Below are 15,889 nucleotides of genomic sequence, written 5' to 3'. Positions count from 1 at the left end.
AACCTCTGGTCACCATGGGTCTGGGAGAAGAGATACTCGACCCCAATGAGTTCCCCTTAAACAAAGAGACAAAAAAAAGAGAGTTGTACATAAACAGAACTGTACATGTTTTAGTGTGTGTGTATAATTGTATAATTTAGAAATACATACCAGTGTACTTTGCAGGCCTTGTGTGATCCTTCACAAGACTGCGGCCCAGGAGCTTCTGGCTCAGCTCATTGATGGCGTGCTGGGCTACACCATCATAGCAGTGCAGGGTCTGCTTCTGTCCCCCCCCCTCCGCTGCAGCTTCGGCACGGTCCTCATTCCACCGAACCAACCCTTCAAGGAGGTAGGCCTGAAAGTGCTCGGCAGACGCACTTGTTCCTATAAATGAGGACAACAACAACAACAACAATAAATAATAACTCCTCACATGCACACAGTTGTTAACACACAACATGACGTAACAACATGATCCGGTTTTACATTTAACATACCAGGAATGAAGCGGTTGAGGTGGAGGTGGAAAGACTCCAGGGAGGTGGACTCACGGGCGCAACGCAACACAGGCAGGATGACCCCTCCCTTGGTCACGTCCTTGCCCTTTTTGGTGTAGATACTAACACCAGGGGGGTCCTGAATACAGACCAGGTGTCGTCTCTGGGTCTGCCAGATGGCCTGCATTCGGTCACGGTCCAGGAGCCGGACGCCCAGGGTGTCTGTGGCATCGATGAAGGTCTCCAGGAGCTCCCCGATGAGACGCTCGGTCTCCTCCGCCCCGCGCGTGCGGCGACGACAGTGCCGAGCCATCTCCTTCAGGCTGATCCTCTTCAACACCTGTGCGTCGCTGAGCCCCGTGATGTGGCTCTCCTTGAGCTCACCTCGCTTGGCCTCCAGCAGGCGCTCCACATCATCTGCACACCACACCAACATGCAGGAGGAGAGCCGCCGCAAAAAGAGAGCATACAGAGGATGGCTCTCTGTTGTCACTCCCCGAGCAAAGCGACGGATGAGGTGCCCCACATCCAGCCGGACGATGAGTTCCTCCCACTGGCTGAACATGGCTGCCGTCTTCCCCTTTCCCATCAGGGCGCAGCAGTCCCGGGTGACATAGAGCAGCTTGGGAGGTGCCACTCCAGCTCTACTGTAGCGCTGCTGGAGGCCAGCTGCCATGTCGAGCAGGCCCTCTCCTTCGCTGTCAGTGAGGACCGTCATGAGCACCTGGCCGTACTCATTGCCCACATTTGTGGCCCACGCTGCTGTCCCGTGTGCTGCCCCAGCTAGTTTCTTGGTCACCTGAGGGGAGTCAAACAAACACAGACAGACAAGACAGACAAACACACAGTCATGTCAGTGAGTGGACACAAAGTTTCACAATACATTTATTAAGTCATAAAATAAGTCATAATAAATTATTATTCATTTGATTGTCTCTAACTAACTAGTATTATTTCTGGTCAAAACATCTTAAATCACCTTCTTGGTTGAATCCATCTTCAGGATGGACCCAAAGATGGAGGTGACTCTGGCCTTGAAGTCCTCCAGCTGGAACAGAACGTCGTAGCCGTGGACAGTCAGCAGCCACTGGGCTGAGGGCACATCCAAAAAGGGAGGAGGAGGTGTTACCCTCAGTGGTGCGGCACCTGGGACTACAAAGTGGTCACAGACGGACAGGTAGTACAGGGTCCGACTCATCCAGGTCTGGCTGTGCTGCTCCCTCAGCTGGTTGTACAGCCTGGTCACACTGTTCCCCAGTGTCCTCTCTCTCATCAGCCTGACCACCTTCAGGTCACATGACAGCCTAATACACAGAGACAATTGTGGGGGAAAGGAGGAGAAGAGGGTGAGGAGTGTGGAGGGGGGTTCTAGAAACACTTTGATAAGGGAAGGAGGGGCTTGGGAAAGGGTGACTTTGAAACACTTTGCTTTGTTTGGGAAGTTCCTGATAAGAGATCAAAGGTCAGACATTCAGATCAAAGAGCTCATTAACATTTCAATGGGGCAAAGAGCTAATTAACATGTCAATGGGGCTTTGACAAATCAAAACCTCAGTGTTGACAAGAACCTACTGACCGCCTCTTTTTCTCACCATGATGCTTTTTTCTGTTTTTCCTCAAAGTGAACAAGAGCTTTGATTTTCAGAGGTGTGAATTACTAACCTGTAAGTCAAGATGGCTGGGAAAATGGAGCGATGACTTGCGTCCAGCTGGTCCAAGATATCCAGCGACCATCCTGCTAGCTTCTTCTTACAGAGGCGGCACTCCAGGTATTCTGTCCCCATATAATACCAGCCGTCCATGTCAAGCACCCTCCGGACTGTCTTGTACACCCCACAGCCTGTGAGCTTTTGACGCTTGCACCGTGGCTGGGTGCACACAAACTTAAAGGCCCACAGGCGGTAGGGCATCCAGAGGCAGAATGGCCGGAGGAAGTAGGCGGAGGGAGAAGCTGGAGGCTGATGGCTGATGTTAGGAGGCAGAGGAGGGAAGTACCACAGCTCAAGCTGGCTTTTCAGGACACATTTGAGCTGCTTGTTCCTGATGAAAATGGCCCGACTGACCCACTCTTGCTGCTCCTTTGGGAGGGTCTGCTTCCATCCCTCAGGGAGAAGCACCTGCAACAGAGCAGAGAATCAATACATTTCTTTTCCATCCCCACACAACCAAAAGTGAAATGAAATAGCCAAGTCATAGTTGAGGTGAGACGTTTACCTGAGCGTCAGCAGCAGGCTGTAGTGGTCCAGCTGTTGGCTGGGAGGCTGACTGGAGCTGAGGAGGGGCAATAGGAGCTAGCACAGCAGGGGGCGCGGTGGGAGTGGGAGCAGTAGGAGCTAGCACAGCAGGGGGTGCGGTGGGGGTGGGAGCAGTAGGAACTGCTACAGGAGCACAGGAGTTAGTCTCACAAAATATTTCAGAGAAATAAGTGAAATAATTCAATTAGAATAGAGCTTCAGCTTCAAAACATGTTAACAGCCTGTTGACAGCCAATGCACTTTGGTTTAGTTTTGATCAGTGTTATCAGTGGTAGAGGTTAGGAATCTAGGTTAAACACAATCTACATTTAAAAGATACAAACGACAGATGTATAGTGGGTAGACATCTACAAGCAAGGAATAGGCCAAGCAAAGTGATGCAGACTGAAATACAGGTTGGAATGGTGACAAGACAAGCTACAGTAAACAATTCATTCCACAAAAAGATGAGGAAGGATTTTTCTATGGCAAGCAAAATGGATGCAAAAATGAGAAATTCTACAGTGATTTCTAAGCCCAGCTAGGAGGTGTTTTAACAATTTTACCACTTACCTTACCACTTTAAAGTGTATCCTGTTAATGCTAACAACAACAGATAGTTATTAGGGGAAAGGTAATTTCATATGTATATTCTTCTCAACAGAAAAAAACAATAAAGTGCCATAACATAGAGTACCTTGGTCAAAACCCACGCAGATAGACAGCACCTCCTGATCCGATGGCTCGGCAGCTAAGAAACACAGACAAACATAATGACACAGTTATATTGTCAACTGCTACACTGTTTGATTTACTGTTTGATTGACTTAGATGACTACAGAATATATATTTACATGGATTAGGAGGCGCTACAGCTGTTACTGTGTCCTCCTGGTCAGGTCGGGGGGGCAAGGTCCCGTCCCGTACCCTGCGTTCCTCCACTGCCTTCTGGACCTCAGGAAACAGGTTGGTATACCTGTCCGGATGGTTGGGAAAATGTTATAAATTGTATTGTGATTCTGACTGATTTCATGTTTTTGTAATTTTATAAGAAATTACAACTATTTAAGGAAAAGAGTACCAGTCAAACCGGTCCTTGTTGGCCATTTCAGAAGACGTGTTTGTGTCCCCCATCTCCCTCTCTTGCTGGTGAGAAGCCAAGACCATGACGGCATAGCCGACATCGTGGCTTAGCAGCCACTTGAAGGTTTGACCACGGTATTTGCCGAACTGGATGGCACTCTCACTGTCCACCAGTCGGCTATCATCCGGGTCACCCCCTCTGGCTACCACACAAGCCTTTGCCTTCTCCTTCACTTGTCGTGGCTTCAGCACCCGGACTACACCTGTACACTCTTCCTCCTGGATGGTCCTGGCAACCCTGGCAGCCTCTTCAGATGCCCTCAGGGTGAGGGCACCAGAGGGCTCCAAGCGGAAAGCAGGGGTGTGAACATAATCCATTCTTCCTTTCATTAAGAGAGGTTATTCACACACATACACACACGTTATTTGTTGACAGCAATACAGTGGACCACATAGTTACCCTGCTTACAGTAGAGCCCATACAGCGTTAAATGTCAATTTCATTCTTCATATAACGTTAGCCAGCTGGCCCATACAGCGTTAAATGTCCATTTCATTCTACATATAACGTTAGCCAGCTGGCCCATACAGCGTTAAATGTCCATTTCATTCTACATATAACGTTAGCTAACTGGCAAGTGTGCGTTGTAGTACACTAAGTTAACACTGCACGTTAACTACATTGGCTAAATATATAACGTTAACTAGTTAGCCAGCTAACTATCAATTATTACCGCCCTTTATTACACATTATTAGCTAGCGACAGGACTCGTTTTCAAGAAAATCGACTGAAACTCACTTAAATTGACTGAAACTGTGTTCTGAAATCCGCCATGAAATATAGCTAACGTTACCTTTACGACCACGACTGAAACTCACATTAATTCATCCAAATGTTTCCTGAAATACGTGATGACAACTAAATCAACGACTGAAACTCACCTTAATTCACCGAAATACACAACTGTGTTCCGAAATCCGCGATGAAATATAGCTAACGTTACCTTTACAACTATCTTTCTCACAAGTACTCGGAATGATGGAGAACTAACTGCAAAGAACTTCTCCGTGGATTTTAGGGGAGGCGGGACATGAACGACAGACTCTCTTGTCGTTCTTTTCTCTCTCTCTCCTTTCTCTCTGTCTTTTCTCAAATTATAATTTTTTTCAAATTGAAGCTGCTTTATTGGCATGAAAAACATTGTGTCAATATTGCCAAAGCAACAATGTATACAATCTAAATGTTTGTGTTCTGCAAAGTATTTTTATTCTCAGTCCGCAGAATGGACCACGTATCATTGAACCATGATACCGTGAATTACCAATTGATATACACTATTAGTTTCTGGGAAATACATCCTTGTTTCTATCACTTCTAGCATATGTATTGTGACCCCATTCCTGAAAGCTCACCCTTCCAGGAACACATATGTTTGTTCCCCCTCAACGTATACCCTTTATAACAATCACATATGTTTGGACTTTGTCTGGATTTAGGACTAGCAACGGATTTTATAAACCATAAAAGCAAGGGGGTCACAGTTGAGAAAATTGGCTAAATAATGAAAAAGAATCTAATCAACAATTACATAATATGCAATTAACTATTGACTTTTTCATTTGTAAATCATTATTATAATGCAAATGAAACCTAGAGTTGGGTTTATATAGCCATGGGGGGAATGAAAAAAGTTGTATATGTATTAGGTTGTGAAGATCTTAGATTACATGTAAAACAAAACGACTCAACGCTGAACTAAATCAAAATATGTCTACAACTCACAAGTTATTAAACATGTGTAAGACATGGAAATACATAATATATGTACCCCATCTCAATATTCCCTAGACATATTCTGAACTTTTAAACAAAATTGTAAACTCATTACACATACTTATGCTACTTTCACATAATACAATGTCAGTGTCAGCATCCTTCGATGCAGTGGGGAATGTGTTATATCTTGTACATGTTCCCCCCTATAGATATTCCTTAACATCCTAGATACTAGAACATTAGTAGTACATAACAGTGTAATAGCGTAGTACTACAGTACGGACCTGTCTTGACATCCTCGTTTGAAACGTTAAAACTTCTTGTTTATTGTCAGAACGAGCCTTCTGGATATGTGTGGTACTGTATACAAAACATCAGTGACTCTTTGATTCACCAAAGCTTCTTGTTCTCTACAGTTTAACATAAAAATATTTCCCTCCACTCTAAAAATATACTTTCGAATTATAAACATGTAAATAAAAAAAGGAATACTAAAATAGCCAATGTGTCGTCATGTCATATACTTTATAACCCGAGGGGGTCGAAATTGTTGTTCAAATGTTGCATATACATGTTTTAGTATCTAGATATTGTGTTATGTTAGAATGTCTAATAAACAACTATTTTATACATGAATAATATTGTTTTGTCAGAAATATATAATAATAATGTTTTACCTGCACCTGTATGCAGACGATACGGTTGAGTACTCTATCGCCCGCCCTGCTGATCATACTCTATCTGAACTACATTATGCTTTCAATATTTTGCAGAAAACCTTTGACCTTAAATTATTATTGAATACATGGAAAACTAAGTATGTTGTTTTCTAGAGGACACAACAATTATTCTAATGATTGAAGTGTACGTCCCTAGTACGGTGGTGTATCAGTAAATACGTTAAGTTGTCTTTTTTTAAAACATAATGATGAGTTAATTAAGATGCTGAATATAAAAAGGGTCTTCTTCTATAGAAATAGGTCAGGCCTCTTGCTTAATAATACAAAGCAGATAATTCAATCTATGTTCTTACTGGTCCTAGACTATTGCAAAATCATCTATATGAATGCAGATGCCACTTCATTAAAGCCTTTAGATGCATAGAGCACTTTGTTTTATTATGGGTACAGGTTCAGTACACATCCCTGCATTCTGTATCATAAAGTAGGCTGATGGCGCTGGGATGGATTTGGTAGAGCTGACTGCAAATGGCCTCCACCAAACGGCTGGTGCCCGGCCAATTTGCAGGGCCCGAGTTGAGTCCAAGAAGGCAACTGAAACAGAGGAGATAAATAATTAGAGAACATTGAAAATAATGATAGCCATCGCCTGACCTTCATTTGCATTTAATGTAGAGGCAGGCAATATAATAGTAAGGTGGAGGACATGAACACTAACAACATACCATTAGAGAGAGTCTTTTACTACGACAATGGACGACTTCCCCTTCGTTGCCTTGAACCGCCCCTGAACGATCCTCTCCTGGTGTCGGGCAGGGTAGATCAAGCGCCAGCCACAGCGCCACCAGACCGTCTACCCTGCGGTCCGACAGCCCCTGACGGTTCCTCACCCCCACCAAGGCCCTGGCAAGCCTGCGGACATGCTGGTAGCCAGGCATTGCATTAGGGCCTTGCGTCTCCCCCTGAAGATAAAGAGACATGGAAGAATCGATGAGGACGTTGTCAAACATTTAGGGGTAACACATAAGATTCTTCTACAAAGGAAATAGAAGATGTTTTATATTGTGTAACTGAAAATCAACAGATGGAATCTGTTAAAATGTAACATGTTTCAAGTTAAACTGTAGTTTTTTAATCCTGTTTAGTGAATGATTACTGTGAGTATTAACGGAGTTTAGGTCAAGAAACTTTGTGTATGCTAATTTACAAACCATGACCTAATCAGACAAGAGGAAATTGCCTAGGATCAGAGATCAGGGTCAGGCCCAGAAGATGGATAGCTAAACAAAGAGAGGACCGTGGACATTCCACAGGGGAAAGAAGGGGAGAGTCATTGGGGTCATAAAATGTATAACTAGGGAGGTGACGTCTACAAGGGAAGAGTATAAGACGTGTTGTGAGCTTTCTAAACGAATGCACTCAGCTGAGGGCATCCTTGGTATTAAACACCGAAAATTGTCTTGAGTTTGTCTCAATTTCTTATTTCAAAGAGGTTGCAATAACATTTTTATTTTCAACAACACAAAAGGTCAATTATAATTACCTCTGAATCAGAGGAGTTGTCAGGGTGAGGAGAACCGTGTCGATCAGGGGCCTCAGGAGAGCTTCCGTCTTCAGGGGCGGTGGGACTGGATGGCCCAGACCTGGATGCGTCAGCGGGTTCCCCTGACAGAGGTGCAGCTGAGCTGGAGGACGGGGCGCTCATATGAGTGACATGAGGGATGTGGATTGTCGGGTCCACATCCTCCTGAAAGCCCTCGTCCTCCTCATCGAGCTGCTTGACGGTGGCTGCCTCTTCCAGGAAGGTCAGGGTCCACGCTGACATCCTGCAGCACTCTGCCAGTCTGCGAGTACAGGTACTCCACTCCGAGGAGTTCCCCTATTTAAGCAAAAAAATAAAAATCTGGCAAAAGCAGAGTAGGGAATGTTAAGTTCATGTTTTAAGTATCCCTATACTCCTGTTATTACGGGGCTATCACGGAGTCAAGAGTGCGCATGCGCTGGAAGTCTGTTCGTTGTTGGACCTAGCCTGGAGTGTAATGGCTACCTTGTAGTGTGTTCATATAGTAGAGTAAACTTTGTTAAACTGGAACCTTGTCGTTGTGTCATTTCGAGTTAACATTGGTAGCAGACGATGGCTTCTAACTACAACGTGCCACCTCGCTTCGACGAGAAGAGGTCGTACGAAAGTTGGAAAAATGAACTGGGAATCTGGACACGCGTTACTAATCTGGACGCGAAAAAGCAAGCACTTGCGGTGGTATTATCGCTCGAGGGAAGAGCGAGAGATACAGCACTGGAGATATCCGTTGAGGATTTGAACAAGGATGACGGTATGGGAACTTTGATCACAGCACTGGATTCTGTATTTCTTAAAGAAGAGAAAGACCGTGCCTACGAGGCATATTCAAACTTTGACAGTGTTACGAGAGATATTTCGGTTGCAATGGCGGACTACATCATTGATTTCGAACAGAGGTACAATAGAATGCGCAAGTACGACATGGTTCTCCCAGATGCAGTGTTAGGGTTCAAGTTGCTAGACACTGCTTGTCTAGATGGTAGGGAGAAACAGTTGGCGTTGACTGCTTGTACTGTGCTGACTTTTGCATCTATGAAGTCGGCACTAAAAAGAATATTTGGTGAAAAGACGTCTGTCGCGCCAATAACAGATGGAATGCAAGTGAGTGACGCAGCATATTACACCGAGCAGCACAGAAAAGGCGCCAAAAAGTCACGTTCTCAAGATAACCAGAAGAGGGCGCCATTTCCCGGCACAAATCCACTGGACACATATGGAAGGAGATCGAAATGTGCTATTTGTCAAAGCACTTACCATTGGGTTAAAGACTGTCCTCATAAAAATGAACAAGTTAAACTAACAGAGGAAAATGTAAACACAGAGATAGAGCAGTGTAACATTACACTGTTTTCAAATGAATCTGCTTCTGATACTGAGATTTTTATAGTTGAATCCTTAGGATCTGCTGTGATTGATACTGCATGTACACGGACAGTGTGTGGTGCAAAATGGCTTGATAGCTATGTCAGTGAACTAAATATGAAGGAAGTACAAAATATGATTGACACACCAAGCAACAGAGCTTTCAAATTTGGAGACGGGAGAATTGTCCATTCTACCAAGAGAGTTAAGATACCAGCAAAAATTGGTCAGACTAAGTGTCACATTGAAACAGAGGTGGTCCCTACAGATATCCCCTTACTATTAAGCAAAGCTTCCCTCAAGAAGGCAGAGGCTGTACTAGACATAAAAAATGACAAGGCAGTGATGTTTAAACAACCAGTGACTCTTGAACTTACTACCTCAGGCCACTATTGTGTAAACATTTTAGACAAAGACATCACACAGTGTCCATGCAAAAATGAGATTCTGACTGACACAGAGCACATGAAGATTCTGACAGTCACAGAGAACATGAGCACTAAAGAAAAACACAAAGTATTGTTAAAGCTTTACAAACAGTTTGGACATGATACAGTTAACAGACTTCAAAAGTTACTCAGCAGTTCAGGGAATAATGATGATGAGAAGTACGAGTCTGGAGACAAAGTGTACTACAAACGAGTTGACTGTCAAGAGTGGAAAGGACCGGGAGTAGTCATTGGTCAAGATGGTGTGGTGATATTTGTGAGGCACGGAGGCATGATTGTCAGGGTGCATCACTCAAGATTGCGGAAAGTAAATGATCAACAAGATAGAGGGGCTGTTGCTGAGAATCAGTCTCCTAATGAAAATGACAAAAAGGACACAGTAACAGACACAAACCTACCAGATGTCGCATCCAATGATATGGACACCGAAACTGACATAGGAAATGGAGCAGAGACCTTCAACCATGCCACAGGTAATACTGTTGAGCGTTCAAATGAGGAAAACATTCAACAGCCACATGTGTTAAGAGAACATGGTTGTTCCAATCTGAAAACTGGACAACCTGTTAAATACACGGACAGAGAAAGTGGTATTCCACATACAGCAACCGTCATTGGACGAGCAGGAAAAGCAAAACACAAGAACTGGTACAACTTGCAGTACTCTGAACCAGCTACACTTTCTGGTACAACAGGGTCAGCTGACCTGCCACTTGTAGATAATATCAGAATTGAACCAATGGAAAATCGAGAAAAACAGAATGACATTCAAAATGATGATGTACTTGAAACAAAGGACGTGTCATTTGACTCAGCTAAGCTAGATGAGCTCAGTAATTGGAGGAAAAATGGAGTGTTTGAGGAAGTCAAAGACATTGGCCAAAAGTGCGTCTCAACAAGGTGGGTGTGTACCCTTAAAGAATCCTTAACTGGAATAGTGCCCAAAGCACGTCTAGTGGCTAGAGTTTTTGAGGAGCTGGCTGCTAAAGAACTCCCAAAAGACTCACCGACATGGGCCTCAGAGTCACTCAGATTGCTGATGTCAGTGATCTGCCAGAAAAAATGGAAACTTAATTCCATAGACATCAAATCTGGATTTTTGCAGGGAACAGAGCTGTCAAGGGACATTCACATCCGACCTCCGCCCGAAGCTAAAAGTGAAGGAACACTGTGGAAACTAAAAAAGTGTGTGTATGGACTGGCAGATGGATCACTCTACTGGTACAACAAAGTCAAGGCAACAATGCTGAATACAGGTGGAAAAATGTCACAAGTGGATCCTGCAGTCTTCTATTGGCTTGATCAAGACTGCAATGTGACTGGAGTACTTGCCTGTCATGTTGATGACTTTATCTGGGGTGGCTCACAGACCTTTGCTTCAACTGTGATTCCACACCTCAAAGCTGTTTTCTAGGTTGGCCGTGAGGAGCATGATCATTTTTGTTATGTTGGCATAGAGTTTATTACAGTTGATGGAAAAATACTGATGCAACTGGAGAGCTATATCAAGAATCTTCAACCTATCCACATGGATTCTTCAAGAGCCGTACAAAGGAATTCCCCTCTGTGGAATTGAAGCTGGTCAATTGAGGTCAAAGATGGGACAAATTTTATGGGCTGCGAGACAGAGTAGACCTGGTTTGATGGTTGCAACTTGGCATCTAACACAAAACACGCCACTGTACAAACCATTCATGAGGCAAACAAAGTTGTTCGTAAACTGGAATCACAACAAGTGACGTTAAAGTTTCAGCATGTTGGAAAAGATGACTCTTTGAAACTAGTTGTCTTCAGTGATGCTTCGCTAGGTTATCACTGGTGGGACAAAACGGCACTTCCTACCTGTAGTTTGTGTCACTGACAACTACTCATTAGTTGATGCTGTGAAGTCAACCAAGTCTGTCACAGAGAAAAGACTTTGAGATTAGCAGCATCAAGGAACTTATTCAAGCACAGAGAATCCAGCGGATTCTGTGGTCGACCACAAAGGAACAGCTTGCTGACTGTCTGACTAAAAAGGGAGCATCCGGTCTTGTGCTCCTACAGGCTCTCGCTCCTACAGGCTCTCAGTAATGGAAAGTGGCAGCCTGTAACACAACCCATTTGTAATGGGGATCTTGAATAATACTTGGACCTTTAATTATGTTGTTGATGTTTTATTTGTCTTTAAAGAAAAGGGGGAGATTGTTAAGTTCATGTTTTAAGTATCCCTATACTCCTGTTATTACGGGGCTATCACGGAGTCAAGAGTGCGCATGCGCTGGAAGTCTGTTCGTTGTTGGACCTAGCCTGGAGTGTAATGGCTACCTTGTAGTGTGTTCATATAGTAGAGTAAACTTTGTTAAACTGGAACCTTGTCGTTGTGTCATTTCGAGTTAACAGGGAAGTGTTAATGGGATGTAATTAATAAGATTGATGTAAATGTTCGTTCTCTTACTCGACTTACCCGTGTACTCGCTAGGCTTGGAGTAGTCCTTACCCTGTTCCTTGCCAAGCACCCTTTGGCTGCTAAGGTTAAGGATGTGCTGCAGGTGGCCACTGTAGGAGAGCAGGGACTGCCTGTTCTTTCCCTCCACTGCTGCATGCGCACGGTCCTCGTTTCACCTCACCAGTCCATCCAACAGGAATGCCTGGAAATGCATTGCATTTGCCCTGGTACCTGAGAGAACAATGCATGATTAGGGTGGGAGAGCTGTTACTGTTAACATTAAACATTAAGCATTACTTTAAGCTACACAATGACATTTACCGGTTGAGGTGGAATGACTCCAAGGATGTGGAGCCCGGTGCGCAGAGATAAACCAAGGCGTGGCGTGATTTTGCCGGTCTCGGTGTACACCTGTATACCCCGGGTGGGTCTTGTATGCAGTGGAGGTGGCGCCTCTGCTCTTGCCAGATTGCCTGGATGTGGATGGAGTCCAGCAACGGGATGCCCAGGGTGTCGACCCCCTTCTCGCTGTTGAAGGTCTCGAGGAGGTCAAGGAGAAGGACTTCGGTCGCCGCAGCTCCACGCGTACAACCCCGACAGTGAAGTGCAATCTCCTTCCTGCCGATCAGCCTCGAAACCTCCTCCTCGGTGAGGCCGACCATCCCGTGCCTCCCCTCCAGCGCAGACGTCTTGGCCTCCAGCAGTCGGCGGACATCGCCTGCATCCCACTCAAAGATGCAGGCTGACAGCTGCCGCATGAAGGGACTGTAGAGCTGGTGGCTCTCAGTGGTGACACCTGGCGCAAACCGCCGCATCAGGTGCCAGATGTCCAGCCGAATCACCAGCTGGTCCCACTCATTGTACATGGCAGCTGTCTTTGATCCACCAAAGCTGGAGCAGCAGTCTCAGTCCACGTACATGAGCTGGGGGGGCGCCACCCCGGCGAGCCTGTACCACTCCATGAGACCAGCCGCCTTGGGGAGCAGCCCTCGCCCTCACCGGCAGTGACGACACTGACGAGGACCAGTCCATGCTCATTACCGACGTTGGTAACCCAGGCGGCCGTGTCTGCAGCGGTACCCGCAAGCTTTTTAGTCACCTGGAGACGGACACACAAAGACAGAAAGGTCAAGACATTATTTAAATATAGATGTACAAAATCAGACACGACTTATCTTCACATTTCTAAGTGAAAACTCACCTTCTTGGTAGAGTCCATCTTTAAGATGGACCCAAAGATGGAGGTGACCCTGGCCTTCACCTCGTCCAGCCGCGACAACACGTCATGGCTGTAGACTGTCAGCAGCCAGACGGGTGAGGGCACCGGGGGCATCTCCGGTAGATCAGTGAACTGCCGCCCAGTGCCCAAGGCCAGAAACTGCTCGCACTCCCCGAGGTACCGTATTCCACTCCGCATCCAGGACTCGCTGTGACTTTCACACAGCTTGCTGTAGGTCTGTGACGCACTGTTCCCCAAAGTGCGCGACCTCAGCATCCTCACAACCCGCAGGTCACAGGACAGCCTAGAGAGAGAGAGATAAAGCATATGAATGACACGCTTTTATTTTACTTTATTACTAACTAACTAAATCTTGTGAAGTTACTTGTATGTCAATATTGCTGGAAACTGGCAGAGATGCCGAGCGTCCAGCTGACTGACAAGGTCCCGTGACCACCCCGCGACCTTCTTACATCGACCGCATTCCAGGCACTCAGTGGCCATGAGATACAAGAGGTCGATGTCCAAGACCCTCCGGGTGGTCTTGCAGAGTCTTGCAGACTGGGGGCGTGCCAGCTTGTATGCCCATATAGGTACGGGCATCCAAAGGAACAGCTGACATGCGAAGAAGGGGTCGGGGATTCCTGGTGAACAGCGTGCGGCCGATCCACCACTGCTGCTACTTGGTGAGAGATGAATGCCAACTCTCTGGAATCAGCAGCTGAGTGAGACGAGAGAGTGATGGGGGCGGGGGCGAATGGATGGTAATGTTTCAGAGAAACGGACAGGGAGAGAATATGCAGGAGAGGAGACAACTGTGTCCAATTTGGCATCGTGGTTAATATCTTAACAATGTGGAGTAATTACAGTTGATGAATTTACCTCAGCACTTTCTGAGGGCCTTGGAGGCAGGAAGTACTGCCGGGGCAAATCCTCCTCTTCGCTCTGCCCCAGTGGGGCAGGAGCAGGGACCGGGGCAGGCATGAATGCATGCATGAATGGACAGACATATTACAAATGTAGATAACAGTAATTAAGTTAATAGCACATTCCAACATGCCCAGATGAATATCAATCAGTGATAGGATGTAACAAAAAAAAATGAAATGAGTGTTGGTCAAGTTTGAGTGTAAAACTGAAATTAAATGAGTGATTAAAATGGAAAAGAGAAAGTCATGATTAAGTGACATACAGGATGACCGCTACATACAGGATGACAGCTACATGCAGGATGACAGCTACATGCAGGATGACAGCTACATGCAGGATGACAGCTACATGCAGGATGACAGCTACATGCAGGATGACAGCTACATGCAGGATGACAGCTACATGCAGGATGACAGCTACATGCAGGATGACAGCTACATACAGGATGACAGCTACATGCAGGATGACAGCTACATGCAGGATGACAGCTATATGCAGGATGACAGCTACATGCAGGATGACAGCTACATGCAGGATGACAGCTACACGCAGGATGACAGCTACACGCAGGATGACAGCTACACGCAGGATGACAGCTACACGCAGGATGACAGCTACATGCAGGATGACAGCTACATGCAGGATGACAGCTACATGCAGGATGACAGCTACATACAGGATGACAGCTACATACAGGATGACAGCTATACGCAGGATGACAGCTACATGCAGGATGACAGCTACATACAGGATGACAGCTACATGCAGGATGACAGCTACATACAGGATGACAGCTACATGCAGGATGACAGCTACATGCAGGATGACAGCTACATGCAGGATGACAGCTACATGCAGGATGACAGCTACATGCAGGATGACAGCTACATGCAGGATGACAGCTACACGCAGGATGACAGCTACATGCAGGATGACATCTACACGCAGGATGACAGCTACATGCAGGATGACAGCTACATGCAGGATGACAGCTACATGCAGGATGACAGCTACATACAGGATGACAGCTACATGCAGGATGACAGCTACATGCAGGATGACAGCTACATGCAGGATGACAGCTACATGCAGGATGACAGCTACATGCAGGATGACAGCTACACGCAGGATGACAGCTACATGCAGGATGACAGCTACACGCAGGATGACAGCTACATGCAGGATGACAGCTACATACAGGATGACAGCTACATGCAGGATGACAGCTACATACAGGATGACAGCTACATGCAGGATGACAGCTACATGCAGGATGACAGCTACATTCAGGATGACAGCTACACGCAGGATTACAGCTACATGCAGGATGACAGCTACATACAGGATGACAGCTACATACAGGATGACAGCTACATGCAGGATGACAGCTACATGCAGGATGACAGCTACATGCTACATGCAGGATGACAGCTACATGCAGGATGACAGCTACATGCAGGATGACAGCTACATGCAGGATGACAGCTACATTTAGGATGACAGCTACATGCTACATGCAGGATGACAGCTACACGCAGGATGACAGCTACATGCAGGATGACAGCTACATGCAGGATGACAGCTACATGCTACATGCAGGATGACAGCTACACGCAGGATGACAGCTACATGCAGGATGACAGCTACATACAGGATGACAGCTAC

The 15,889-nt window shown here is 45.8% G+C and overlaps 2 protein-coding genes and 1 long non-coding RNA gene across 4 annotated transcripts; all 3 read right to left on the bottom strand.

Annotated features, from left to right (window-relative positions):
• Nucleotides 1-411: 411 nt before the first annotated feature.
• LOC120032438 lies at nucleotides 412-2,754 on the bottom strand. The gene is made up of 4 exons (XM_038978542.1): nucleotides 2,694-2,754; nucleotides 2,142-2,596; nucleotides 1,459-1,783; nucleotides 412-1,278 (listed from the first exon to the last, which is right to left on the bottom strand). Exons 2-4 carry the CDS (start codon nucleotides 2,387-2,389, stop codon nucleotides 412-414), a joined length of 1,440 nt encoding a protein of 479 aa, XP_038834470.1. The 5' UTR covers nucleotides 2,390-2,596; nucleotides 2,694-2,754.
• A 27-nt stretch (nucleotides 2,755-2,781) lies between these two features.
• On the bottom strand, nucleotides 2,782-3,563 carry LOC120032777. Its single transcript, XR_005473851.1, has 3 exons — nucleotides 3,411-3,563; nucleotides 3,287-3,316; nucleotides 2,782-2,857 (listed from the first exon to the last, which is right to left on the bottom strand). It is a non-coding gene; the product is annotated as an uncharacterized LOC120032777 (long non-coding RNA).
• A 1,817-nt stretch (nucleotides 3,564-5,380) lies between these two features.
• LOC120033057 lies at nucleotides 5,381-13,589 on the bottom strand. Of its 2 annotated transcripts, none has more exons than XM_038979345.1 (6): nucleotides 13,277-13,589; nucleotides 12,397-13,174; nucleotides 12,127-12,306; nucleotides 7,798-8,157; nucleotides 6,980-7,216; nucleotides 5,381-6,848 (listed from the first exon to the last, which is right to left on the bottom strand). In XM_038979345.1, exons 4-6 carry the CDS (start codon nucleotides 8,077-8,079, stop codon nucleotides 6,732-6,734), a joined length of 636 nt encoding a protein of 211 aa, XP_038835273.1. In that variant the 5' UTR covers nucleotides 8,080-8,157; nucleotides 12,127-12,306; nucleotides 12,397-13,174; nucleotides 13,277-13,589; the 3' UTR covers nucleotides 5,381-6,731. The 2 variants fall into 2 exon arrangements, with proteins under 2 accessions (XP_038835273.1, XP_038835272.1); XM_038979344.1 differs by having other exon boundaries at nucleotides 7,798-8,133.
• Nucleotides 13,590-15,889: the final 2,300 nt, after the last annotated feature.

Source organism: Salvelinus namaycush, chromosome 39 (genome assembly GCF_016432855.1).
Source record: "Salvelinus namaycush isolate Seneca chromosome 39, SaNama_1.0, whole genome shotgun sequence".
In the NCBI taxonomy this organism is placed as follows: Eukaryota; Metazoa; Chordata; class Actinopteri; order Salmoniformes; family Salmonidae; genus Salvelinus; species Salvelinus namaycush.
This window is presented reverse-complemented; position numbering and strand designations above follow the sequence as displayed.

Excerpts from the sequence above, each read along its gene's own strand:
- LOC120032438 (XM_038978542.1), bottom strand. The coding sequence starts at position 2,389 with ATGCCCTACCGCCTGTGGGCCTTTAAGTTTGTGTGCACCCAGCCACGG. Across the intron at positions 1,784-2,141 it reads CCAGCCATCTTGACTTACAG|GCTGTCATGTGACCTGAAGG; the intron begins GTTAGTAATTCA and ends TCTGTGTATTAG. Across the intron at positions 1,279-1,458 it reads AGATGGATTCAACCAAGAAG|GTGACCAAGAAACTAGCTGG; the intron begins GTGATTTAAGAT and ends GACTCCCCTCAG.
- LOC120033057 (XM_038979344.1), bottom strand. The coding sequence starts at position 12,231 with ATGCAGCAGTGGAGGGAAAGAACAGGCAGTCCCTGCTCTCCTACAGTG. Across the intron at positions 8,134-12,126 it reads GGTGCTTGGCAAGGAACAGG|GGGAACTCCTCGGAGTGGAG; the intron begins GTAAGGACTACT and ends TTGCTTAAATAG. Across the intron at positions 7,217-7,797 it reads ACAACTCCTCTGATTCAGAG|GGGGAGACGCAAGGCCCTAA; the intron begins GTAATTATAATT and ends CTTTATCTTCAG.